The sequence below is a fragment of the Berghia stephanieae genome, chromosome 3 (genome assembly GCF_034508935.2).
Source record: "Berghia stephanieae isolate SIO BIC M18660-M18661 chromosome 3, UCSD_Bste_1.3, whole genome shotgun sequence".
NCBI lineage: Eukaryota > Metazoa > Mollusca > Gastropoda > Nudibranchia > Aeolidiidae > Berghia > Berghia stephanieae.
The window spans coordinates 46,694,090-46,721,036 of record NC_088362.1 but is presented as its reverse complement, the minus strand read 5'-3'; the positions used below and the strand labels follow the sequence as shown (position 1 = coordinate 46,721,036).

The window sequence follows — 26,947 nt, the reverse complement described above, 5'->3', positions numbered from 1 at the left end:
TCTAAGACACTGCACATACAAAGAAAATAGGTAACTCAAGATGCAAATACTATTACTACTCAAAAGCCTGTCTGAATAGGAATGGTTTCAACATTTTCCTTAAATTGCTGAGCTTAAGTTGAAACAAGACATTATTCTTTAACCCTAGAACTGTGGGGGCCGAGTTTAAGTCAACTCAACATATAACTTATGTCAGGATGTAACTGTCATATCCATCGCTAACCAGCAAAAGGTCGGTATCTGACATGCGACTCGAGCCTATAGAGAAGCTTGAGTCCCATCACAGTTATCAATTGCAGAAAGCGATGGAAATGACAGCCATATCCTGCCAAAAGTTTTGAGATTTTTGGTCGGAGTGAAATCGGCCCTCACAATCATAGTTCTAGGGTTAACTTGATTTTTAAAATTTTGTTTTTAAAAAAGAAGAAAGAACAGATTTTATTGGTAGTTGTGAAGTGGGAGATTAGTCATCAAACATTTATGGTCCTTGAGAGTCAAACATTTCTGGAATACCTTTTAAAAAAAATCAGATTTCCAAATTACTTGAATCAGATTCCTTTTTAGATGTCCCTTTACAGTCTCCCGTCTCCCGCTGAAACGGAAATGTTAAATTCCCACCCTTTGATCTTCAAAATATTATTTACCTCCAGGTCCTGCTGGCACCACTGCTGCATCAGCATCTTCTGGCAGTCATAGTCATAGCACCCTGCCCAGTCAGCACCAGACCACCACTTCCACAACCACAATGATCTCTAGCAACACAACTGCTGCTACAACATCTGCATCCTCCTCATCTTCTGCCATTCATCACCAAACGGGAGCAACACACCACCCGCCACCACCAACCGGTTACAGCAGCCACCCTCCCATGGTGGAGGTCTCACAACGGCACACACCACCACATAGCATGCCTGGAGGAGCAGGAGGTGGAGGGCCACTGGGACCTAGAGGCATGATGCATTCGTCCATTGTCACAAGTCATCATGCTGCTGTAAGTCAAGTTTTGTCTTATTGTCTTTTGTTTTGATGAATAACAATTAGTCAAATGGAATAAAAGCTCCAATTCAATTAACGAAGACAGTTAATGTGAACGTTTCAGGTTTCCCCCTTTTCAACAAAACCCAATGAATGAAACAACAAATGTTTCATTCATGTTTTGTTGACAATCGGAGACCCGAAATGTTCACATTATCTCTCTTAGTTAATTAAATTGAAGCTTCCATTCCATTTTGACTATTGTTATTTCTTTCTTCAAGCTTCAAGCAGCAACATTTGCCCTTATGTTTCATTGTTTATGGTTATAGAATTTAGAATATTTTGACAAAATGAACATCGTATATCTGGATTATTTGCTTCATATTAAGATAGATAATGAGGAGGAGGAGGAATATATTTTTGTTTCTATTTAGGCAGATGGTAGTTAATTACTATGGGAGGTTTATCAAACATCTCTAAAGTCTTTGTTTTATGATATTTTATACTGAAATCATGTAGATATATCTCTTCAGGCAGTGATTCTGTGTCTGGTGGACTGTTAAGTAATATTTGGCAACACTCACATAAAGTGATTTTGCATACACTTTCATTATATTTATACCCAACCCTTTTGTTTGACTCCTTGGAATGCTTGTAAGGGCATATAAGCTCGATGTCTATAATCTTTTGCCCCCTGTTCATCTGGCTTTTTTCTCTCTGCTAATATTAATATGATAAAATTAAGATGCAAGGGATGAATAATCTTTGCTTGGGTTTCAGACCTACCACTCATTAAGAGCTAATTTGGTCAATTTTAGATTTTTACTTCAGATTGGGATACTGGGTGGGGATCCTGACCTCCCATAGTGGGCAGGGAGGTACATGCTGTGTCTTCTATCCCCCCATACCTGTTTTCCAATTGTTTCCTGTCATTGTCTTGGAATGAGATTACTTAGTTTTGTCCTGATCCTTGCCGGAGTTCCTTGACTGGGAGGAAACAGTCGAATGTATAGTTATAGTTTTGGGAGATGATATTTTTTTCCTTGTAAATCATATCTCTGTTATGCATTGTATTATGTTTAGTTTACATATTATATTATATGATTGGTAAACATTTGAGTGTATTCCTCTTAGTTGAGACCTGTGCTTGTGTCTGGATGAGACTTTTAGGTGATCTCAAACTAAGTACTTTAACGGTGTGCTCTTGGAATCTACATCTGTTCCCTATTTGAACCCGTTCCCCTTTGTCTTACCTTTTCTTTTGTGCTTTAATTGTAATTCTAGAACTTTTTACTATCCTATTCTCTTCCTTTTTACTGGCGCTGATATGACCTTAATGTGTTGCAAGCGCCGTAAAACCCTTAAAAACAAAAAACAAACAAATCAGATTGGGATATGTAAGACGAAATTTTAGAGGAAAAGTCATATAAAATATTCTTGAACAAGACTACAATGTATCTTTAATAGCCGTTATTTTCATTTGAATAATAGCCATTGTTTTTTGTTTGTTTATTTTTATTTTTTTTTTATCCCTCCCTAGTTCCCTGCCCCTAGACTTGGTTCTATGTTGACTGCAGGTGGTCCCATGAGAGTTGTTCACCCTGGCATGATGACTCGACCTCCGTCAGGAGAAGTTCCTGTTATAAGGGAGGTGAGATGGATTACAGATATGCACTTTTATATAGCGCTTTTCCAAAATTTCGCCATTTTCACTGCATAATTCAAAGCTTCTTAATATGTACAAGATAACCCATTTGATGAGGCATTGTATTGTCATTTGGAGATCATGGGTTCAATGCTATGTATTCCCTCAAGACACAGTTACAGCCTTACCATTCAAATACAAGGACAGTTGTATTAAAAGAGTTTTACATTTCTTAGTTTCTAAAGGAATAAAATTCCAAATATGGGGCGCAGCATATCCAAAATATTGCGACAAATTTTTTGATACCAAGACTGGAATCTAATAGAATCTGACTAAAACATCTAAAGATACGAAATTGGTTTGTAAATAATTTTAGCATTAAACCACCTCAGGCAGCCAATTAAATTGTTCCAAAAAAGGGATAATGTGTTCATGAAGTTTTGAATAGAAACTTTAGGGTTTTTGTCAAATTTGATCTAATTCTAATTGTCAACTTTCCACTGATAAAGGTACCTCAAGCCAGCCCCCATGACTATCCACGCATAATGGCCTACGGTGCCCACCACCCATCCGACTCACACGATCTTAGAGTATCCCCCAGGCCGGCCAGTGCCTACTCAGAGGGAAGCACCTCATCTCGGCTGACAGCATCCCCACATGGGGCTGCCACAGGACCCCCTGGGAGTCAGGGTAAGGCTCCGTCCAAGCACCCATGTGTTGGAGACATAATTAGCTCCACGATTGAAAAGAACTTGCTTCTTGGAGAAGGAGGACAATCCTTGCAACAGCAGCAGCAGCAACATCCCCAGTCTAGTATGCGCACACCCCCACCTGACAGACGTAAGTCTTTTCCCAATCGATTTTTAAAGATAAGTCCTTTAAGGCCATCAGACCCATGGATCTGGAGTTTGTCGCAGTTTATCTAATGTGAAACTGATCTCAAAGAGGATTCTTATGTCATGGCAAAGTGCTCTCTGCCTGATCTCGCATTAGACTCGTCTAAATATTGTTGTTTGTGCTCTTTCTGATATTGATACTTATATTTATTATTGTTTATGTGATAATTTCTCATTATTTGTGACATTTCAACCTGAAGGGGTATTAAAAAGAAAATTGAGCTTTTATATGTAGCATGATCCACTAAATTTACTTACTTATCTGAACCAGCAACCAGCTGAGCTCTAAACCTTTAATCTTGTTAGACATCTTTTTAATCTGTATGTGCTCAAAACTTTTTTCATGCCCACGCATTTTGATTTTTGATGATGTTTCACTTTTCAACCGTGTAGTTAAAAAAAATTCTCACCTATCAGATTAGCCATGTTCCAAAGATTTATTTAATTTTTTAAAATTTAATCCAACCAGGTGGTCCAATGCCTTCGATGCCTGTTCCTGTTTTACCAGTGGATGTCAGAGGGCAGAGAGGAGGGCCAGGTTTGCCTCAGGATTTACGTAAAGACAGACGGGAAGATCACCATCCCCACGCATCGCCTGTTCTCGGCTATCCCCATTCTCACCGGCCAGGTGACATTAGAGGAGACATGGGGGTCCAGGACTTGTCATCGGGTCGCCCCCCACCTGACCCAATGATGGACAAGGGTCCCCACAACTATAAAGGGAACCCCAGAGATTTTGAGGTGCCTCGTCCCCGTAGCGACCCATACCAGAGGTCAACAGGAGACCCAACTGGAAGGCATAGTATGGTGAACCCTCCTCCTGCCCACTCCCATCACCCGTCTAACATGTCTGGGCACCCACCAAGTGCTCAGGACTTGGGTAAACATCATCGGCCCGATAGTCGCAATAAATCTCCCTCTGTCTACTCAGTGAGTGATAGGTCAATGATATAAATTGATATTTTAACACTTTTTCACATTCATCCATTCATTCATTTATTTATTCATTCATTCATGTTTATCGTTTCATTCATTCATTCATTCATTTTCTTGGTATGTTTTTCCAATAAAAAAAAAAAAACTCAATGCCATAATTCAAAAACAAAATTTCATTTTATGTTTATTCTGAAGAGAATCCTCTTTGTTTCTAGAGATACATTTAATCATGGAAGAGGATAGAAAATAATTTGTTATTGATGGGAAAATTTCAGCTCTATTACAAGAAATTAAAAAAAAAAAATCTTCTTGCATCCAAAGTTACCTCAGATTTAAAGGGAACCGATGGTTAGAATTGCAAACTCATTTTGTAGTCAGCTACAACATGATAAGCATTTTTTTTTTTGGAATGATACTTGAGTGAGTAATACAGAAACTGATGCACACTGGCACCAAAAGAGGAGCAAAATGGGCCTCTTAATGTTTTTGTTTATTAAAGTGAATAGAGTCAGTCAAATGTTTTGATGGACAAAGTACAAGGATGGAGAAATGATTTTAAACCTGGAAACATTCATTTGAGAGTCATACTCATATCTAATCTTTACCTCAAAAATAAGTTCAAAACAAAACATTTTCGGATCTACCCTCCGCCCCCAAAGGAGAAAAAAAAAAGAATTCTATTGTTAAAAAAATTAAGTCTTTGCTTCTTATACAACACGAAATTAACTTTTAATGTGACTACATTTGTTTTAAATCTTTCAACAGATGGACTCAAGGTCTCTGTCACCCAGTGTGAGAGGTGGTTCCAGCAGCCAGAGTTCTTCCCCTTACTCTCACATGATGGACCAGAAGTCACGATACTCTCCAGCTGCTCACATCCCTCCACCACCCCCTCTCATCACCAATAACAACAGTCAGAAAGTCTCCCCCAAACAAGTAGCCCGATCCCCTCCCCCTCACCACCCGCAACCACCACCTCACTCAACATCCCAACACCACCACATTGCCGGATCCATCACCAGAGGTACCCCTGTGTCCCATGGTGGACCACCACCACCCCCAGGCCAATCCCAGCCACCACAGCATCCCTCTGGGGCCTCCCTTGTTCAAGCTCAAGGTGCCCCACCTCAGCAAGGATCCATAACCAAAGGGACGCCTGTCGGTCGAATGGTCTATGAAGGGGGCCAATACAGAGGTCCACCTCACTCAAGCATGTACCCAGGTGGTGGAAAACAGCAACCAGGAAGCCAATACGCTCCCCCTTCTTCAAGCAGTGCATCATACCAACAATACCCGCCACCTACTGATCAAAACTCACCTTACAGCTCTCGTACCACTCTGATGAATGACTACCTCCTAGCCCACAGCCAGATGCATAAGGAGAGAGATGATGCCGTGCATCCACGTGGTGGACCTCCACCCCCACAACAGCAGCAACAACGGGAACCTCCACCCTCGCACCCATCAGGCCCGTCGTCTCGTCAACCCCCACCCCAGGGTCCTGACCCGAGAGGACACCCTATGGGGGGATACATAATTGGACCTGATGGAAGGCCCACTAAAGTTGGTGGCCCTGTTCCTAGCATGCGGGATGACAAAGTTCCAACTTCAGTTGGATGGCCTCATGGTGAGATGGGAAATAAAATTTAAGAAAATAACAAAATATGAAAACTCCTTTAATGATCAGGTTTTCCAATTAAAAATAATATAAAAAGTAGATTAAAGAAAGAAAAAGATTGAAGTAATCTTTATTGCTCTCAAGCTAATGGAACTGGTGTTTTTCCTTGTTGGTCTAGAATTAAACAGATGATACAATTTGGTCACTACATTTTGGAGAGAGAGCTGGTCGATTACAAATTATTTCCAACAGATTTTACATACTTTGTTGCCTAAATTGGTGTTGGGAGAACAGTCGGCTGGAAAGAAAGAAAGATTTTTAAACCAGGTCCATTTATTTGTAAGTCAGGAGCGCTACCCCCTACCTTCCCACTGGAAAAAAAAATTGGAATGCAAAAATGCTATTATTTTGTATTGTAATGTTTTGAGTATTAGTTTTTGTGTTTATAGAAACTACAATGTAAAAACAAAATGTACATCAATTTTCACATTCTCAGAGATGCATTTTAAAATAAATTGACTGACTCAGCTGAAATGAGCATTATTGCTCACCTATGTGTATCTTTTTTATTTAAAATTATTTTAAAAATTAATAAACAAAAAAAAGTGCAGAGTAATCAATTATTAGTACAAAGAGATTCTAACAGTCAAAATTCTGTTGACGCCATTGATTTTAGCACTGTTGATCTTATTTTTTTTTGTCATGCAGGAGGAAGGGGTGTTGGTGGTCCTTTACCATTAGAGCATCTATCAAGCCAGAGACCATCCATTGTGGCTGGCACAGGCCGCCAAAGTCTCCACCCCAGTGACCATAAGGGGGAGGTACAGAGTGCAGTGGCCGACTCCACTAGTATGGGGCAGAGGGGTGGCCAACTCTCACCCCGACATGCTGGAGATCCAGGTAATTTATTCTTTTTATCGTTCTTGTTTTTTGGGGTTTTTTTTGTTGTTGTTGTCAACATGAGAATATTTTAAGGTTTTACTTGTCCATCCCAAGATGATCCATTTTCCATAAGTTTGTTGGGCTCTTGCATAGGTTGGAATTTCACATTATTTTAGATATAAATAATAACGTGAAGTTGAATGTAAGCTTCAATTTAATTACAAAAACAGATCAAATGAACGTTTCGGGTTTCCCCTTAATCAACAAAACAGGATGATTGAAACATCACAGATGAATGAGATGATGTGGTAGTGGCGTAGTTAACATCATCTCATTCATCTGAGGTGTTTCAATCATCCTGTTTTGTTGATAAAGAGGAAACCCGAAACATTCATTTGATCTGTTTTTGTAATTAAATTGAAGCTTACATTCAACTTCACGTTATTATTTATTTCTTTGAGCTTCGAGCAGCAACATTTACATTACACATTATTTTAGGGAATTCTGGCTCAAACTGGAAACAAAAACCATCAATATCCTATATTGATACAGTCATTATAAGTATGGGCAGTTAATATACATTCATTAAGAGTAACACATTGCGTATGTATACTGTCATACACCATCTATTCTGATGATTTCACATTACAAAGTATTAAGCTTCTTTATTTTAATGTCATCACCCATATCAACTTTTATAAGAAATTATTTTTTCAACAATTTTTTTCTCCTGATTTTGGCTTCAGAAAGTCAAATCTTGTTATATTTTTTCTCTTTCACTTGGTAGCCCAAACATATTTTCGTGGCATGCTTTAATCTGTTTTAAATAAATTTGCAACCTCTTGACTTACACAGGGCGACACGGAGGTTTGATGCCTATGGGTCAGGACCCCAATCAGTCAAGGCGGTTATCACCCATCCACAGAGGAGGACAACCCCCATACAAACCTGAGCATCCTTATGACAAGGGACCAGGAGGGGCTGTACCCAGAACTGTTCAATGGGAGCAGCAGATCAAGCGACAGTGAGAATTTTTCTTAACTATTATTCAGATGTTGAACATAATATTTTCAATTGTAATAAATGACTTTGTCTAGTTGACCTGAAATCACTTTTTGGTCCAAACAGGAATCTTTCACCATGAGGTTCCTGTTGGAGATATTTTATAAAAATGTATTAATCGCTTGAATATAAAAAAAATTACAAATTATACACCATTTGATGGTATTTCTCTATGTAGGATTCTTTGATTGTGTTGGGATGAGACTTTTGACTTTTCTCTTGCTGATTCATGGACAAATAGTTTCTGGTTTCAATCTTTCTTTTTGAACATTCCCCTCTTTCCTGACACTGAGATTAAAAACTTTTAACTCAAAAATGTTGCAGGCATTATATGCATTATGTTTCACCATCCTCTTTACTCCAAAGTATTGAAGTGATCATAACTATTGTAAATGTCATTGAGCTATCTCGGATTTGAACTTAATTTTGTTTATTTTATGTGAAAGATTTTTTTTTCTTTTAAATTTGTATTTATATTTATATTTTAGGATTTAAAAAAGGCTATGTAATTTCCAAGACAAGTGTCCTATTAAGGCAATACGAATTTCTTTCTAATCTTAGTTCTCCCTTTTGTATATTGAGTTAGAATTGCATACCTAACAGTTGTCAACAATAAAACAGTGCAAGTTATGTGACTTCATTAAACTCCAATTTGCTGTTACCCGTTCTCTTGGCAAAATATGTTGAATATATTGCAAGATTAAAGGTAAAGGTTAAAAAAAAATGTATCTCTGGCTTTCATTATTTTCACTTCATCCCAGACATGAACAAGATCGTCGTCTAGCAGAGGCTAGAGTAGCCACTAGTCTGGCCTCCCACCATGGACCACCACCACCTACATCCCAAGCTCAGGCCATGGAACAGCAGCATAGGGGATACCCTGGACAAAGACCAGAAAGCAGGGAAACCTATCCAGGGTAGGTGACAGTCTGGGATTAGAACTCAAATTTAAAAGACCTGTTTTAAGATGATACCATCTGGTTAATTGCATAACACTATTTTCGATAATGAAATCAATTTTTAGGCAATTATCAAATTTGTTCAAGTATTTTATTGTCCTGCTAATTTTTTTTTTTTAAAACAACTGTTACAAAAATTCAATTCATTTTTCAAGAGTTTATTTTTCCTTTATTTTATTGAAATACACAGATTTTGCTTTAGTTCTCTATAAACTTACATGTCCATTTATTCAATATTTCATCTAAGATGTTGACTTGCAACACATTCAATTGATTCTTTCCCAGTTAAATTTTTATGTATGAAAAATTAATTGTCAAAATGAAGATAATCAATTGCACCAATTTGTCAATACTTTATTTTCCACCCCCAAACTGACTTGAGTTATATTTTTCATGACATTCAAAAGACAATTGAAATGCATATATTAGATCATAACTACAGGTTTTTACCATTCTCAGAGCTTTTCACAACACCTCATTATTTCGTCAAGTGTTTTTATGGTTCCGAATTTCCATTTTGAATTATACAAATTACCCACCAGATTCCCCTTTTGCATAATGTATACTGGGCTAGAGTTTGTTATGTACTTGCTCTTGAATGAAACCAACTGGTTTTGCTTTGGCCATGGCTGAGATTCTTTATTGAAAATGAGACAGCTTTGTGATTCCTATGTTCTGTGTTATTTTGAGATGTTTATTTATTGTAACTATATATGAGTTCATCCCTTTTGACGTGTTTCTAGGCACAACTATTGAATTGTAGTAGACTTAACACATCAACAGATTGCTTTTGAGATTCATTGTTGCTAGTTTGAACTTATTTCCTTTTCTTACTTTTTTTTTTTTCATTTTTGTAAGTGCTGATGAAATTGATCTTTTGGTTGTCCCACAATTTTTGTTTGGTTCTTATCAATTATTTTCTTTTTCTCTTTTAAAAATAAAAAAAAAATGGCAGGGATTTAAGAGATATACGCAGGTCGGAGATTCCATCATCTCAAGCTGATCAAGTGTCGAGATCAGGTGAAAGTGTCATACAGCGGCCTTTGACTGACTCAAATTATGTCAGGAAGAATTTGACAGAAAGCGGCCACGCTATGCTTCTGTCTGCATTTCAGCGAGACAATGCAAGGAGTTCTCCACAGACAATATCCACGGCCCAGTCCTCACTACAAGTCAGTGGGGCTTCAGTCACTGCAGACAGACTTATCAACGCCATAATCATTCACTCAATCAATCAGACATCACCGGAGGAAAAGAATAATGCCTCGCCTTCTCCACTAAGGTAAGCTTTAAAAAGTATAGTTTATCGGCTGAGCAGTACTCTTGACTTTATCAACTACAAAAGAGAAGCAAATAGTCAAATTGTTTTGAATACGCTAAACATGTATTGTTTGATTTAGAAGAATTGAACAGCTATTCAGTTTATTCAGATTGTTCACTGAACAATTATAACAGTCATTTAAAAAAAATAATTGACTCAAAGAGACAAAAAGTACTGACATATTGTAATAATTGATGGTTTTAACCGCATTCTTTTTATTGAATAATTACAAATGATCAAAATTTTAAGAGACTGGCACAGAAAGATTCGTTGGAATGAGTCACCAAAGTGTGATTGAAAAAGGATGGAAAAAGTAATGACCTTCACTATATAAGCAGTCATAAATTTGATCATTGATATTACTTTTTTTGGTCACCAGGCTTGCGGGCACTCCGACATCAGGTGTGGATCAAGCTTCCAGTTCTAGCAGTGAGCAGAGACACCTGGCTGAATCCAAACGCTATTTAGAGCATCAGGTTAGTTTTAGATTTGATTTAACATATGTACTTTTGTATTTCATCTATTTTTTCTGAATATTTCAACACAAGGCTGTACAGTTATTTCTGTTGTTTCTGCATAGTGTCATATTTATATTATATTTTCTCGTGGAATTTCTGGCAGAGGGGTACAATTTTCAGCTTGTAACAAAGTTGGAGCAATGTTTATTGTGATCACACCGACTGGGTGGGTATCAGGGATTGCAAAATTTGACCCTAATTTAGTGTCCTTAGATAAGACTCTTGATAAATTACCCTCATGATCTTGGAAGTGAATGTTATGAATCGATCACATTGTGGCGTGCTCTTCCTGTCTCTAGGAAATTATCATCACAGAAATTGATAGATGATTTCTTATGAATCGAAAAAAAAAGTCAATAACGTTTATTTCAAATTTACTGTAAAAGCATACATTTCATTACATCATACCAATTTATTCAAGGAAGAAATGGTGTCATTCCCATTCAGTCTTCCATTGTTATTACCAATTTTTAAAGATGAAAACTGTGTGGGTTAAACAGATAAAAACTAGAGGTTTATAATCTGAAAGAAAGTCAGTCTGACATTAAAGGCATCAAATTACGATGAACAAAAAATAAGTAAATAGATATTTGAATAGATAGATAACAAAATAAAGATAAAAAGCAACAACAAAATTACAAACCCCCAGTCCTCAGTAAACTTTGTTTCAAAATAAGATTGTTTTGTACACTTTAGCAAATGATTGCTGAAGGAGGACGTCCTGACCTCATGGACCCCATGCAGAGGGAGATGTTGGACCAGAGAAAGCGGCAGATAGCAGCTGCTGAACAGAGACAGCTCCAGGAGATGCATGGTCGTCGTCAGCAGGAGGAACGACACCGGCAAGAAGTGGAGCACCAGCATCGGCAGAGACAGCAACAACAGTTGGAATTGGACCAGGAACGTCGACGGCAACAGGAATTAGAGAGGGTCCATCAACAACGACAACATCATCATCATCAACAACACCAGCAAGTAAGTAATGTAGCAGTTTTTACAGAGCCATAAACCCCACAGAATTTATCCCAGTTTTTGTAGTGTTAAGCACAGTAAAAATTGCTTGCTGCCCTTTGGATAGGACACTAGGCTGTTATGATTATTGTCTATTAGATGGAAAGAGGGGTATGGAAAAGCCTGACTCTAAATAGATTTTAATCCCAGTTTATTTACTATTGAATCAAGTACTTTACCAATTGAGTTATGGAGACCCCAGCAGCTAGTAAGGAGGAGATATTATGAAAAAAATTATTAAATATTGAAATGCTATCAGTATCTTTATACAACTATTTTATTTTATTTTATCAATTTGGGTTTGGAGAAAAGAAAGAAAGAAAAGACAAAGTTGACACATTGGGGGAAGAGTAGATGCTTTATCCTCACTGCTTTCTCACTTCCCCATTATCTCGCTTTGTTAGATATTCTTTTTACATTAGAATTTTGTCACCAAACTCATAAATAAAAATAATTTTTTTGAGAATCTGAGTTGTGAATATGCAAAGAGTATATAGGTAGAATTCATAATGTTTTGCGTTTTATTATTTTTTAAAAACAGCTGATAGAAGCTCAAAATCGCCAGTGGAAGGCTGAGTATGACCATCAGATGCAACAGCAGCAGCAGCAGCAGCAACAGCAACAAGAGGCTGAATATCGACGCCAACAACAGCATCAGCAGCAACAACAAAAGCAAGAGGAATTGGATCAACAACGCCGTGCAAGTGCTGAAGCTGAGCATAGCAGAAAAGGTTGATTCAGATTTTAAAATTTTGTTGATGTATTTTTAATCGCAGCTTTCCAGTGCATTTTTTGTATTTATGTTGAATTGCTGTTTGGATCTATATATCGAGTACCAGAAGTGATTATGTTTAAAAAAAAAAAATTCTAAATATAGCTGCGCTGAAACTGCCACATTTTTTCATAATGTCTATCCATTACTATTAACATAATTTTACCAACTACTGCTTCCCCAAGTTATAAATCAACATTTTTTCAAGATTTTTCGACTTTTGTCACCTCTGGTACTCTGGCGATGTTATATATGGTGTATATAAAATATTCAGAATGGTGTAATTTTGAATCCCCTGTAATCCAGATAGTTGAGGTTGAGATATATATTTTTTACTGTGTTTGGGCTCTATAATTTGGAAACTCTTGATAAAAGATCCGAGTAGCTATTCTTGGTTCCAAGTAAGTGTAAAATTATTGCCCATACCTCCATATTGATCCACTACACAAAGGTTAGTCTACCATTTAAAGACAAATAAGTGTGGGCAGGGCGAGTTAATGTCCAGCCAACACACATGCTCTAATTGTCTAGTGGTAGTGTATATACCTTCTTTGGCTTTTCCTTTCTTTCCTTTATTTACACGAAGGGTGGAAAGGACCATTAATACTTCCAAGAGGTTACTCAAGAAGAAAAGATAAAACCATTGACTGCTGCTGCTAGAACAAAACAATCAGGTGACATAAACACCACTGCTTTTTCACAGTGAATCTTATTGAAGAAATATTTAACAAACCAAAAATGGAAAGAAAAAAAAAAGAAATTGAGTGGTTTTTCTTGTGGAGCTTCTGGTCATTGAAAACTGGTTGTAGAGTCAATCAGTTATTGTGCAAAATACTGTGCAGATATTCTGCAGATTTTTAGGCTATTACAGTATATTGATTCAAAATATCCACTGGTAATCCAGACAAATTTCTAGGGCAGAGGTGTTTGGGTTACAGATGAGTAACTGTTCTTCTGTTCTTTCCTGGAGTTTGCTCTCCTTCATACTTGTTCCTAGGTACATCATGTCCTGAGTTTGCCCAATATTGTTAGTGAATTCGAAATTAACTCTAAATCTCTTCAACCATATCCTTTTATTAAGACTGATTTGAATTTTCAAAGGCACTGCCCAAATACTAATTAAGACTCTTATCTTTTCTTGTACTCTTCCAGTGGAAAGTGACAGGAGAGTGTCAGAGCCCGATTCTCGGGATATGAGACAGCAGGTGGTAGTGGATCCAGGTCCCCAACACCATGAAATGTCAGGTAGAGGACAGCTACAACCAGGACCCATGCCCAGCAAAATGAAAATTTTGAGTCCTTCCGGACAGAGACAGCCTCCACTGCATCAGGTAATGAATACACAAATGGATCTCTTAATGTTTGTCTCATGTCTTGTAGTTATGTCAATATTTAATTAATTAAAAAAAAAAATTCATTGCAGTTTATTTGGACATAAAAACACAATACCTGGTTGACATGAAAATATTCCCAGTTCCTTCCAACACTGAATTTTTTTTCTTTCTATCAGTACTAACAGTTATTGTCTAAAGGTCTACTATAAAGTGTGATGTAAAGGACCAATTTCAGTGGTAGAAAACAATTTATGATGTTAGAAAGCAATTGGCAATTGTTAATGCAGACCTGCAGATTACATGTGTACATACCGATTTTTGGGAGGCCATATTTGACAAATTCAGACAAAATTTTTAGAGGAGCATTGGTTAAAACATGTTTTGAATTCAGAACTTAATCTTTTCTTAAATCAAATTACATAACATCTCTCCTAAGGCATTTTAAAGTGGCACTATATTTTGGGAGAAAAAAAATATGTGTAATATAGTGTTTTGTTTGTTGGCTGCAGTAGTCTGTCACTGTCTCATTTCATACACAGAAATCTTATAACTGTTGACTTCTGGAGCTTAATTGTTTGAAAATGATGACCACTTTTTATTTCATTTTCTTTAGCATAGGTGAAAACAAGTGGTTGTACCATTGTTTATTTTCTTTTTCCAATCATGCATTTTTTTGTTCTTGGACTGAAAATGATTGTTTCACAGCTTTAGTCCTCCCTCCCTCCCTCCCCTCCCCTTCCTCATTTTGGCCACTTTCTTATTCTCAGTCTGTTACTGTGACGATTGATTTTATTCAGTCTCCTTTCTGATTTGTACTGACAGGTCGAAGGTCACCAAGACAGTTTGGGGGAGGATAGACAAAGGCACGATACAGGTGGTGAGGCCAGCAGGTCAGAGTCTCACGACTCTAGATACAGACAAGAAACATCTGCGTCATCAAGACAACAACAACAACAGCAACAACAACAACAGCAGCAGCAACAACAGCAACAACAACAACAGCAGCAGCAGCAGCACCAATCTCAGGATTCGGGAGATTCAGAGAGTGGTCTTCATCATTCGTCCTCGTCATCGTCGTCACAACGCATGTCACCAGCGGTTACTGGAAAGCAAGGGGGATCCCCTGCTGCGGGGGGAGGAGGAGGAGGGAGTGGAAAGAAGGCTATGGAAAAAGGAAGCCCTGATCATGTAAATATTGTTAATTGACATGCATATATTTTCTGTATTAGTTTCATCCAATGTATTGATATTATCTTATCCAGAGTTCTGGATGGGGTTCCGACCTCCCATAGTGGGCGGGGAGGTACTTACTGTGTCTTCTATCCCCCTGTACCTGCTTTTCAATTGTTTCCTGTCATTGTCTTGGAATGAGATTACTTGGTTTTGTCCTGATCCTTGCCGGAGATCCTTAGCTGGGAGGGATATAGTCGAATGTATAGTTATAGTTTTGGGAGATGATATTTTTTTCCTTGTAAATCATCTCTCTGTTATGCATTGTATTATGTTTAGTTTACATATTATATTATAGGATTGGTAAACATTTGAGTGTATTCCTCTTAGTTGGAACCTGTGCTTGTGTCTGGATGAGATTTGTAAGTGATCTCAATCTAAGTACTTTGACAGTGTGCTCTTGGATTCTACACCTGTTCCCTATTTGAACCAATTCCCCTTTGTCTTACCTTTTCTTTTGTGCTTTAATTGTAATTTAGAACTTTTTACTATCCCATTTTCTTCCTTTTTACTGGCGCTGATATGACCTTAATGTGTTGCAAGCCCCGTAAAACCCTTAAAAACAAACAAACAAACATTATCCAGAGTTCCTGTTTTTGTGGGATAAAATTCCTAAAGTAGAAGTTCATTAAAGATTTGCTCAGTGACAAACTCAGTAGATGACTGTCTGACTGTTTTAGTCTTCAGGTGTCAGCATTTTTTCCCCCCATGGCACATCTCTCTAGCTATGGATTTGTTGCTGGGACTGATCTTTGTTTGGTCCCAGCATTTGCCATTGTTGGCTTACTTCATGTTATAATAAGGGTTGTCCAGAGTGCTATAGTTCCTGTGTTTCTCAAGTACATTGGTTCCAAGGCTATAGGACAATTTGAATATTGTTATGTTTCCCATATAAGTTATGGATTAAACAGTTAATTGCCTTACTCTGGAAAGAGACATATTTAAAAGTTTTGCTGGAAAACTCGTCCTTTTAATATCGATTAACTTAATGACCCTCATCTTGGAAAAGCTCTCAAACCTTTTAAACTGTATACCAGATATGTGTCTTTCCAGAGAATGGGATGTAATTGGTTAACTAATTGCTCATACAGACCTGCCTATTATTACGATAAATTCGTGGAATTTCGAAATTTTGGCTCCAAGTTCAGAACTTCATGAGCATCTCTAAGTCAATAAAACGTAATGAAACTGAAAATTAATCTCAGACTACATAATTTTCAGGATTTTGAATTGTTTTTAAATCACGGTGAGGGTGAACTGTGTTGATTTTTAAAGTTAACTATAGCAACTTCAATTTCTATCCCCTAAAAATTACGAATTGTTTTTAGATTTTCCGGTAGTCAGGTCTAACGTCTGCTCATATGTGATTGTTGTTAGAGAGCATGCATTATACTTTTATGGTGAGAAGAAAACTGGAAAGAGAATATTTATTTCGACACCCAAATACAACAATACTGACCAAGCTTAAAAACTTATCTTTTAGTTAACATTTATTCACATCAAGATCCACACGCTTATTTAAGCTTGGTCTTTGCTTTTACATATTTACATGCAAAAACATGCTATTTTCTCAGTTCTGGATAAAGTAGTGAAAAAAAAAAAGGGGGGCACTCCGTGTCTTGACACAACAATAGCAAGTTTTTAAAATAACATCTTTTTGGTCAGTTAAATTGAAAAAAATTGGTCAACACCTTCAACGATATTTTGTATACAAATGTATGACATTTTTTCTCACGTGTTTTTTTCTTCAATTTTGTCCCCCCAACACACACACACACACACACACACACACACACACACACACACACACACACACACAAATCCTCTCTCTCTCTCTCCCCCTCCCCCCCCCCCCCCCCCCCCCCCCCCCCCCCCTCCCCCCCAAAAAAAAAAACCCAAAAAAAACCAACAGGAAATGACATTGGGTGACCATATAGATGCCATCATTAATAAGGACTACAGCAGTGAAAAGACTCTGGTCCAAGCAGGTCTCCATGCTGTTGCTCTCGGTCGCATGCAAGAAGGAGCAGTTTCCACAGGCAGTAAGTAGGACACACAAAATAAATAAGTTTTGTGATCTGATGAATTAGTACTGGAAATGGTAAAAAGTTAAGTGGAAATTGGTGCGAAATGCAGTATAGATAGAACAAAGTTGACGTCACCCATGTCTTGTTTATTGTTTTTTGCCATCCACATTTATGAGTAATTCCTACTAAACTGTATTAACCAGACTATAAAAGTTCATGGTTAGACAGTTTTGTGTGTTGGTCCGTATTACTTCTGGATGGCAATGTTGTGAGCTTCTTAGCCAAGTGCATTCTATAAATAAATTTTCACATTTTCTTCCCAAATAACAAGTTAACTGTGAAATGAAGGAAAACATGAAATGGAATAGATTGCATTTACAAGAGATGTTAATTCTCTTTTCAAGAACTTTTGTAGGGGTTGGATCTAGAAATGAAATGTAAACAAATATAGAAGGCAGTCGTGATAAGGGTCTTAGATGTATATTTGTATTATTATTGTTTCTTGACAATATACATACAGTAGAATTACTTTAAACAGAAATTTTGGGGACCTTCTAAACCATTTCGGTTTAAAGCAAGTTCCTGCTTTGCAATGTTTTTCAAGGGTAGTAACTATTTAAGGAATTTGCTCATTTAATCGTATCATGGGTTTCCCGTTAAATGGAGTTGTTAAATAAATGCCGTCTTCGTAACCATTAAAATTTTATTTTTTTTGGTGTGTTTTAAAAATATTTTTGGAGGTTTGCGTTTTCAATTCAAAATTTTTGAAAGAGTTGAGTTCGGAATGCCGTGTATTTTACATATCTCCGTCTTGATCAACTTTTTTTCATCGACTTCACATAGTGTAAGCACAGTGCTTTCTTTTAGACATCTTTTAGTAAAATGCAAAGCTAAAATAAGATCGAAAGTTCTTGTGCGATAATTGATCATGAATGATGCGCAGCTACTCATAGGTGAAGTGAAGTAGAAATGAAAAGGCGTGTAAGTGTAAATGCTAAGCTGTCTACTGCACATCTCTCTTTTGTTGAAAAGCCATTAGGTTCAAAGGCCTAATTACATCGAACCTCCTCCCCTTCACACACACACACACATTTAAACAAAGTGGAAATTAAATGGCATGTCAATGGTAAGTTGTCTACCACCCCCCTCTTTTTTGTCGTGTTAAAAATCCAGTCAGTTCCAAAGCATCAACACACGAGGGAGAACATCTCGCTTGCGTGATTCTACACCCCAACTCCCCCTTTTTCCTCATTTTTCGCCTGCCAGTCACCCGCTGTCTTCCTTTTCCAGTCTGTGCGATTGTGGTGTTGGCCAAGCCCAAGTGCAGTGATTGAAGTGTTTGCCTACCCCCCACCCCACCCATCACCCTCATCTTATACTTACGCTCTTTGTTTAATATCGCCGGGCATTATTACGTGTGGCCTCCTTCCCGAATTTTTGAAGAAAAATAGAGAGAGAAAAAGGGAAGGTGCTCTCAGGTTGTTTCGGTTTAATGAAAGTCCTGCTTAGAAATATTTCGGTTCATCGTAAGAATTAGTACAAAGATAATGAAGAAACTAGTACAATTTATTAAATTCTTTGCGGTTTAAGGTATTTTTCGGTTTAGCTTCTTTCGGTTTAAAGTAATTTTACTGTATATATGTAATCATCACCATCGTCTTCCTTGTGTAGCATCAATGTCGTGATCATCATAAACAACTTTATCATCTTTGCATACCTGCTGAATCTTACGAATTTTAGGCAAATTTCGTGGCCGATTACGAAAATACGAATATATATATATATTGTCAAGAATCTGTCATTGTTGTTACTTCTGTCTTAGTGAAAGCAGATAGATCTATACTTGATGACATAGGTAATGGTCATAGGTCTTAGAATTCACTAGCCGTTTAAATATGGTATTGATTTCCATTGGTACAGGTCACCATGACCCGGCCCATGTTGGTTCCTCATCTGACACAAGACCTCGCAGTTTCAGTGGAGTTTCCGGGCAAGGCCACAACTGGAAAAAAGCCTGGGTAATTTTAATTTCTTTTTCTTTCACAGAGGTCCCTTTTCATCATTGTCGTTGTTGTCATCATCATCATTCATCATCACCATCGTCTTCATTGTGTAGCATCAATGTCGTGGTTATCATAAACAACTTCATCATCTATATTGTCATTTTTATTATTCTCCAAATTTTCCGCTTTTAGAAGATGCTTTCATATGATCTAAAATTATTGTAAATACTATGAACTTTAAGAAAATATGAAAAGCAAAGCAAGAGCACTAAACAATTTTGATTAATTTATAACTCACAGTTAGTAGTTGTTTTCCTTTTATTATGATGGGTTTTTGCAAAAGATAAATGGAAAAAAAAATCTCCTTTCATCTACTGGAGAAAATTGCATAGCTGCCAACCGTTCCGTTAAAAACGGATTTGTTCCGTTTTTGACTTCTTGAATCCGTAAGTCCTTATTTTTAGTTCAAAATCCGTATTTTGTAGTTTTTGACTAATTTGTGGTAAACAAGTTATGTGAGCCTAATGAATTATTATTATTGATCCATCATTATTACTATTACTACTATTATTGTTATTATTATTATTATTATTATTATTATTGGTGTCCAGTGAGAGCATAATCTCCATTTGTGTAGCTCTTTAATTTAAATTATGCCTATATCATAATATAAATGATTTTCAACAATTAAAAAAGTTCCATTCGTTTATATGACACCTGTTTTTTACTCAAACCTTTCATAATGTATGGGAGATTTGCATAGAATATGGATGTTAGCCTCGATATACTTTGAATATTCTAAGACAGTATTGATACTTTCATTATTTGTTACAAATATTATTTTAATTAAGAATAAAATTAAATCCACATCTTTGATTGGAAGGTATTCAATCAGAAAATCAATTACTTATATAGATTAAACATGACAATGATTATTTCCCTTTATTAATTTATGAAATGTAAATTTAATCCCTTTAAAAAGCATCTTCATCTGATTTTAATTTATTTTTTTTCAAGCAAGCTTTTGTAACGGTTTTGGTTCAAGAAAAATAAGTATACTCCATTTGTAGGTGTGTTTATCTTGTCAAAGTAAAGAAGTAGGAATTCTCCAATATTTAGAGGTGCATTTTACTATAACTACTATTATTGTGTACTACTTAAAGAGCATTATGTTGCATGAAAGAAAACATATATCCAATCGCCTACTTTTTATCTGAACTCACCTAATTTTTACCCCAAAACGCCCTCTCAAGTGATGTACCAGGTTGGCAATTATGCATTTCTAACCATCTTAAGTTATTTCATTTATTTTACAATTGTGCTTCTTGTGTATTGGTCCTTATCAAAGTTGAGGCAGTTGAATTCTTTCTTTATATTGTCTGTTCTGAAATTTTGATCTCATTGTGGAAAGTGTCATTTTAACGATTCAAATGTGCTGGTACTAAACCCGATAATTTAGCAACATTTGGACTGGCCTCTGTTATCTCAAACTTGTTAGTGTTAGTACTAGTACTTAAAAAGGCTGACTTTTATATGTTGCGAATCGATGAAGGGGTGGGGGGTGGGGGGGGGGGGGGGGGGGGGGGGGGGGGGGGGGGGGTGGCACAGGCACATGTCGTCCCCTCATCCCGGGCCAAATGAGCTTTCCTTATTTTATTTTTGAAAAGTTGGCAGCTATGAAATTGTGTTTGGTGTCTTATTTCATTGAAAATTACCAATAACAAGATAAAATTTCTTACCCATAAACATGGATGTTAGACATCTAAAACCTAATATGCCTGCATCTTTTTTTTATAGCTGATTAATAATAATTTGATAATAATTAACAACAGAAATAAAATTATTGTTATTACTGATTAAATCATAACATTTCTCTTTCATTTTTTCTTTGTAAATAAAATTATTGTAACAATAATGATAGTTCACAATCACTACATCATTCTCCTTTTCCCCTTTTCCATGTGCAGCAACAGCAGCATCAGGAGTCTGCCAGTGTCTTGGAGAGAAGCAGCAGCCTGGGTCAAACTCCCTCCAGCCTCACCTCCTCTTCTCCCTCACAATCTCCCTCTACTGCCACTGGAGGTGTTCCCAAGGGATACACCTCTTCTTCCTCCTCCTCCTCCTCTTCCTCCTCTCAGATGGCTGTGCCGTCCCAGGGAGGAGGAGGGGATTTGCCTCCAAGGAGATCCCCACAGCCCCAGCAGCAACAGCATCATTTCCAGAGTAGATCATCATCTTCCTCCTCTTCGCAACAGCAATCTCTACAGCAGCAGCAGCAGCAATCTCAGTCATCAGGATCAAGCCTTCAAGGTCACCCTCAACTTTCGTCATCAGCTGGTCAGTATATGTCTTAAAAAATGTATTGTGTAAATTTGTCACTAATGCATAAGCATTTTTTTTTTAATGAAAAAAATAAAGTAATAATATTAATTTTAAAAAATTAATGCTCCAATTCCAATTTAAATCTATTTACAAATCTGATGTTACATCTCACCTCGTACACTGCAGTCTAATAATGACAGTTTGTTAAATTTGCTTTCAAAAAGATGTTTAACATAACTGTTGCAGCTTCTATCTTTGATATGCTAATGAAAATTCCTGATGTCAGCCCGAGAACTAACAGAATGTACTTTTAAAAAACATTAGTTGCCATCCTAAGGAGGTGGATTTGATCAATCTGTGGATTTTCCGCTGAATAAAAGCTTGCATTTATTATAAAGAATTATTGGTAGTGGCCTATGGCTAAAATATAAGTTTTTGACCCATAGTTTCATTCTGATATTATGTCGGGTTGAGTCAGAAGCCCAAAACTGAATATTGAGTCTAAATTATGAAATTCCAGTCAAACTGAAATGTTAATATTATTAAGAAGACTGAGCAAACTTTTGTAAATTGAGCCAACCTTATCTGTTGTCATTAGAATTGATCAAACCTCACACACCTGCCATTTATACAGATTTCATCGCTATAAAACGATTTCCTTTTGAAGCCCAAACCTGCCAAAATCGGATTTTCCATTAACAAAATTTTCTTCACAAAGATTTTAAGAGGAAAGGGTTTTTTAAAAAATGTAATTTTTTTAACTGGATGTGTGACCAAACTGTATGTCATTACATCTTTATGTCTTATGGATGATTTGCTTCTGTATAGTTCAAGTGCTTCTATTTATGATGTATAAATATCTCAATTCGCTTTATGTTCTATTTTTTTTTTTTTTTTTTTTTTTTTTTGATTTGAAATATTTAAACTATCCCATTATTTTCTGTTTTTTTCTGTTGCTGAAATGATAGAATTTTGTTGCAAGTGCTGATACTTTCAGAAATGAACAATTATTTTATTAATATTTTGCACAATCTCTGTCAAGAGATTTGAAATACTTCTTTACATTTCTCTCAACAAACAGGTGTTCCTACAGTTGACAGCAGTGCTTCTAGCCATGGAAGCCACACTGAGTCTCCATCTCAGAGCTCTCCTGCAGCAGATTCTATCCAACAAACCAAGATGGGCATGTCTTCTTTTCGGGACCAGCAGCAAGTAGCAGTATCCTCCATAGCAGATGTCAGATCAATCAGGGGAGATAAACCATCATCCTCAACACAACCTTTCAAATCCTTGTCAACAAGTAACAATGTCACGGGCAGTTCTGCGGTTATCAGTTCCTCAGCACCTGAAGGGTTGGGCCCAAATTTCGTTCAATCTTCGGACGTGGATGACGTTTCTGTAGGAAGTGGAGGTAGTGTTACTGCAGGCACCACAGATTCAGCAGCTCTATCACCCTCGTCATCTAGTCTCCAATCGAGCAATCGTAAACGTGGAATGGGCAGAGTAAGAGGCAGACACGAAGACCCTAGTGGACCTGGAGTAGGACCAGGCATATCATCATCCTCATCATCATCGGCTCCTAAATCTTCATCTTCTCTATCAAAATCATCTGCCTCATCTTCGTCTTCATCACAGCCCAGTAGTAATACTCGACCAATCCCAAGCTCTGCAGCAGGGGATGTTCCAGGAAGCAGAGGTTCTCATAAGATTCCAGGTGATAAATCGGGAAGGCTTTCGGCTTACGATTTTCCCGACGATAGCCCAGACGAAGACAGCCCTGTCAATTATATGGCTTTAGCCGCTCGGTCTGGTCGAAGCAAATGCCCTGTGGATAGTTCTGAAAGTAAGACAGCTGCTGCGCCAGATGAAGGTGGGAAATCTGGGGAAAAAGGTGAAACACAGACATTAGAGCCATCCTCTTCGTCATCATCATATCCAGATGCTACTAAAGCACCCAAAGGTAGATTTACCAGTCGACTCAGCAGTGGTGATGCAGTGGATACTGGTATATCATCTGTTGATAGCAGCACTAGAACAGATAATAAATCAGGCCCAGACGGATCCGGTGGAGAAGTGGATAGTTCAACTTCCTCATCTTCTCCAAGGGATGGTGGTATGAAAATTAGTAGTGGTGGGTCAAAATCCCAAGGGGTTGCAGCAGATTCTGGCCCGTCCTCCGAAGGTGTGGATTCCGACAGTTCTGTCAGCTACAACCAGCAAAGATGGCATGGAAGTCAAGATTCTTTAGTGACAGGAGGAGGTGGCGGCGGGGAAGGTGATGTGGGCAGTGGTGGGCAGTCTGGCACATCGTCATCGGCTGTGTCAAGTCCCTCTTATTCATCCACTGGTCAGCCTGTGGTATCCACCATCATTCGAGACCCTGACCAAACCACAATGTGTTCAAGAGATCAGGAGCCGACACCTTTGTTGTCTTCTCAATATGAAACTCTCTCTGATGACGATGATTAAATGACATGTAGTATACTAAGTAAAACGATTAAAATAAAATGGATGTACCTTTCTTTTTCTTTTTAGAATAACCTGCTCGTATACCATATCATGTATGAATGATTGAAAGTAATGCATATTTCAATTTCTTATTTTTTTTTCTTGTTTTGATTTATTTCTGATGATTTATTAGTTAATCTAATGTATATGGAACACTTATTGGATTGTTTTAGATTGCCGGGTAAAATTTTCATTGGGCTGAAAAGAAATGTGTGACTGGTTTTAATTTATGTGTAATAATTAATTGCAAAGAAGTCAGAATAATTATTGTCTCGAAGCGATTTAATCATATGCCATTCAGGTCCTGAGTGATCTTGACGAATTTTATTTTAATTTGATTTACTTTTAAATTTAATTTTTAATTTTTATTTAGTGCATTTTGTCTTTCCCTCCTCCTCCTCGTCCTCCTTATTATTATTCATTAAAATTTTAAAGTCTTCTGGGGATCAAATCTACTCTCGCTTGAAGCGGGTGGTTGGATGGGAGCATCACCCTTGAATCATATACCTATGATGTTCGCATGGGTGTACGATCCGATAGTGATGTCGTTTCTTCTTCTCTTTACTAGCCTATCCTGCTTCTTTGGTTTGTGATTGTATTTTTGACAGGGGATATTTTTTTTTCTGTAAATCTTCTGCCTGTTTGTTCTTGGTTATTTATAATTTAGCTTATGATATCTTTAGGTTATGATTTTGATTTACATTTGTACTATTTTTGTTGGATTGCTTGTTTTTTTTGTTTCAGCGGTCTCTCATATAACCTCAATTGTGTTGGAAGAGACCTAAAGCAACAAACAAAAAAAAAAACAAAAAAAAAAAAAACTCTCGCTTGATATCAACTTTGAAGCCTGAAATCTTGATTGTGGCGCCTTAGTTACAGTATTTTTACTCTTTTATTATGAAATAAACTATTGTGTGAAAGAAATTTAGTCTCACTGTTCAGGAGTTGATAGTCTCCTTTTCCTTTTGTCCTCATTAAGTGTTACACCATGCTTATCTCTCATTGTAACACACGTTGATGAATGGTAAGGACGTATAAGTCAAGAATTTGGAAGTGAGAGGATGTCAGATTTTGGGTTTGGCACAAGCATGTTTTGGAATTCTGAACAATTTGCGATTTGCAGCACAACTTAGGAGAGAGTATATGATTACATATATTACATCCCTGAAATAATTTTCATTTTTTTCTTTTTTATCTGATTATTTGTGTACTCCTCAAAAAAAAATTGTTCTCTTTTCTTTCTATTTTTTTTTTTTTTTTTTGCCTACGATGTTTTAGCTGAAATAAACGTTGATTGTTTGACTTAAATTTTGATTGAACGGATATTATTACCTTTTTTCCCCTCTTATGTGAGCTCGTGTTGTTAAGCATTGTGCTGCCAATTGTAAATAATCAAATGTTTATTGATAGCAGTGAGATATGAATATTTTAGCTTCAAAAAATAAATTCGGGAAAACCCGTAGCCAGGTTGAGTTTTCAGCAGTCTACAGCCTTGGTTTCTTTCCCTCCTAATCATTTGTATTTTCCATGTATAACCTTTTTTCCATCTTCTAGAATAGAATCATTTGGTTTTGCTTGGGTCCTGTCTGGTGTCTTTACTGAGAGGGAGACGGATGGATTTATCTTTTTCTGAGAGATGACATTTTTTTTCCATGCTCACCATCTGTCCAAATATACTCTGTCAGTTTTAAGGTTTTTACTTAAATGCTTATTTGGTAACCATCTGAGTGTATCTCTTTTGGCGGGAATGTCATGGCTGTATCAATTTGGGACTTAGAGATGGTCTCATATAAGCCTTAATGATGTAATGATGTATTGTTATGGGGTCTACTTTTGATCTATAGCAAACTTGCCTTGCTGTTGTTCTTTGGCATGTGTTTGCTTGACTGGGTGGGGTTCCCGACCTCCCACAGTGGGAGGTACTTCTTGTGTCTTCTATCCCCCTGTGTCTGTTTTCCAATTGCTTTCTGTCTTTGTCTTGAAATGAGATTTCGTGTACTTAGTTTTGTCCTTACCCTGGCCAGAGTTTTGGCTGGGAAGGAAACAGTCGAATGTATGGTTATAGTTTTGGGAGATGATATTTTTTTCCTTGTAAATCATCTCTCTGTTATGTCCTGTTTTTTAAAAAAAAAACATATGACTTGTAAACATTTGAGTGCATTCCTCTTAGTGGGATATTGTGCTGGTGTCTGGGTGAGACTTTTAGGTAATCTCAAACTGATAGTGTGCACTTGGAATCTACATCTGTACCCTATACCATTTCCCTTTGTCTTACTTTTTCCTTTTTATTGGCGTTGATTAGACCTAAATGTGAAATGTAGAGAAGTGTCACTAGCGCTCAAAATCCCCCTAAAAACAAACACAGAATGTAAGGTTTACAAAGGAGTATAATAATTTTTTCACCTTGTTAGAATTATGATATACCTCTGCTTGATATATTGCCATTGTCATAACGATGTTGTCAGTATTGTATTATGTTCGTGTTATCAGTTAAAAAATGGTTGGAACCAAGGGCATTGTATTACCATTATTAATCTATATGTATATATCTCCATGTATTTGGAAGCATTCTTTTACTTTTATTCTTATTGATACACCGCATCTGTTGTGTTGTGAATAAATTAAGTGTTTGTTGAATTCTAATATTGTTCTTGTTCAATCATTGTTTTGAATCAGTCATAATCATAGTCAATCATCATAATTGACTTTAATACTCGCAGTTTGAGTGAGTCATTCCCTCTATCATTATTATTATTATTATTATTATTATTATTATTATTATTATTATTATTATTATTATTATTATTATTATTATTATTATTATTATTATTATTATTATTATTCCCCCTGTTCCCCTACCCCTCCTTTGTAGGGTCCGTTGACCTCCCATGTTGGGCAGAGGTCATTTGCTGTGTCTGCTATCCCCTG

General features: G+C 37.0%; 1 protein-coding gene across 1 annotated transcript in view; it reads left to right on the top strand.

The window, feature by feature from the left end:
• The window catches only part of LOC144969258 (uncharacterized), a 78,418-nt gene extending 51,756 nt beyond the window's left edge, over positions 1–26,662 (top strand). Inside the window, 18 exon segments of the mRNA XM_078908370.1 lie at positions 651–991; positions 2,516–2,626; positions 3,130–3,460; positions 3,986–4,446; positions 5,218–6,079; positions 6,779–6,970; positions 7,808–7,976; positions 8,776–8,931; positions 9,929–10,255; positions 10,674–10,770; positions 11,509–11,787; positions 12,365–12,554; positions 13,748–13,926; positions 14,752–15,117; positions 17,072–17,201; positions 19,107–19,204; positions 21,157–21,526; positions 22,593–26,662. Coding sequence (XP_078764496.1) covers positions 651–991; positions 2,516–2,626; positions 3,130–3,460; positions 3,986–4,446; positions 5,218–6,079; positions 6,779–6,970; positions 7,808–7,976; positions 8,776–8,931; positions 9,929–10,255; positions 10,674–10,770; positions 11,509–11,787; positions 12,365–12,554; positions 13,748–13,926; positions 14,752–15,117; positions 17,072–17,201; positions 19,107–19,204; positions 21,157–21,526; positions 22,593–23,980 — 6,047 coding nt within the window. The 3' untranslated portion in view covers positions 23,981–26,662.
• Positions 26,663–26,947: the final 285 nt, after the last annotated feature.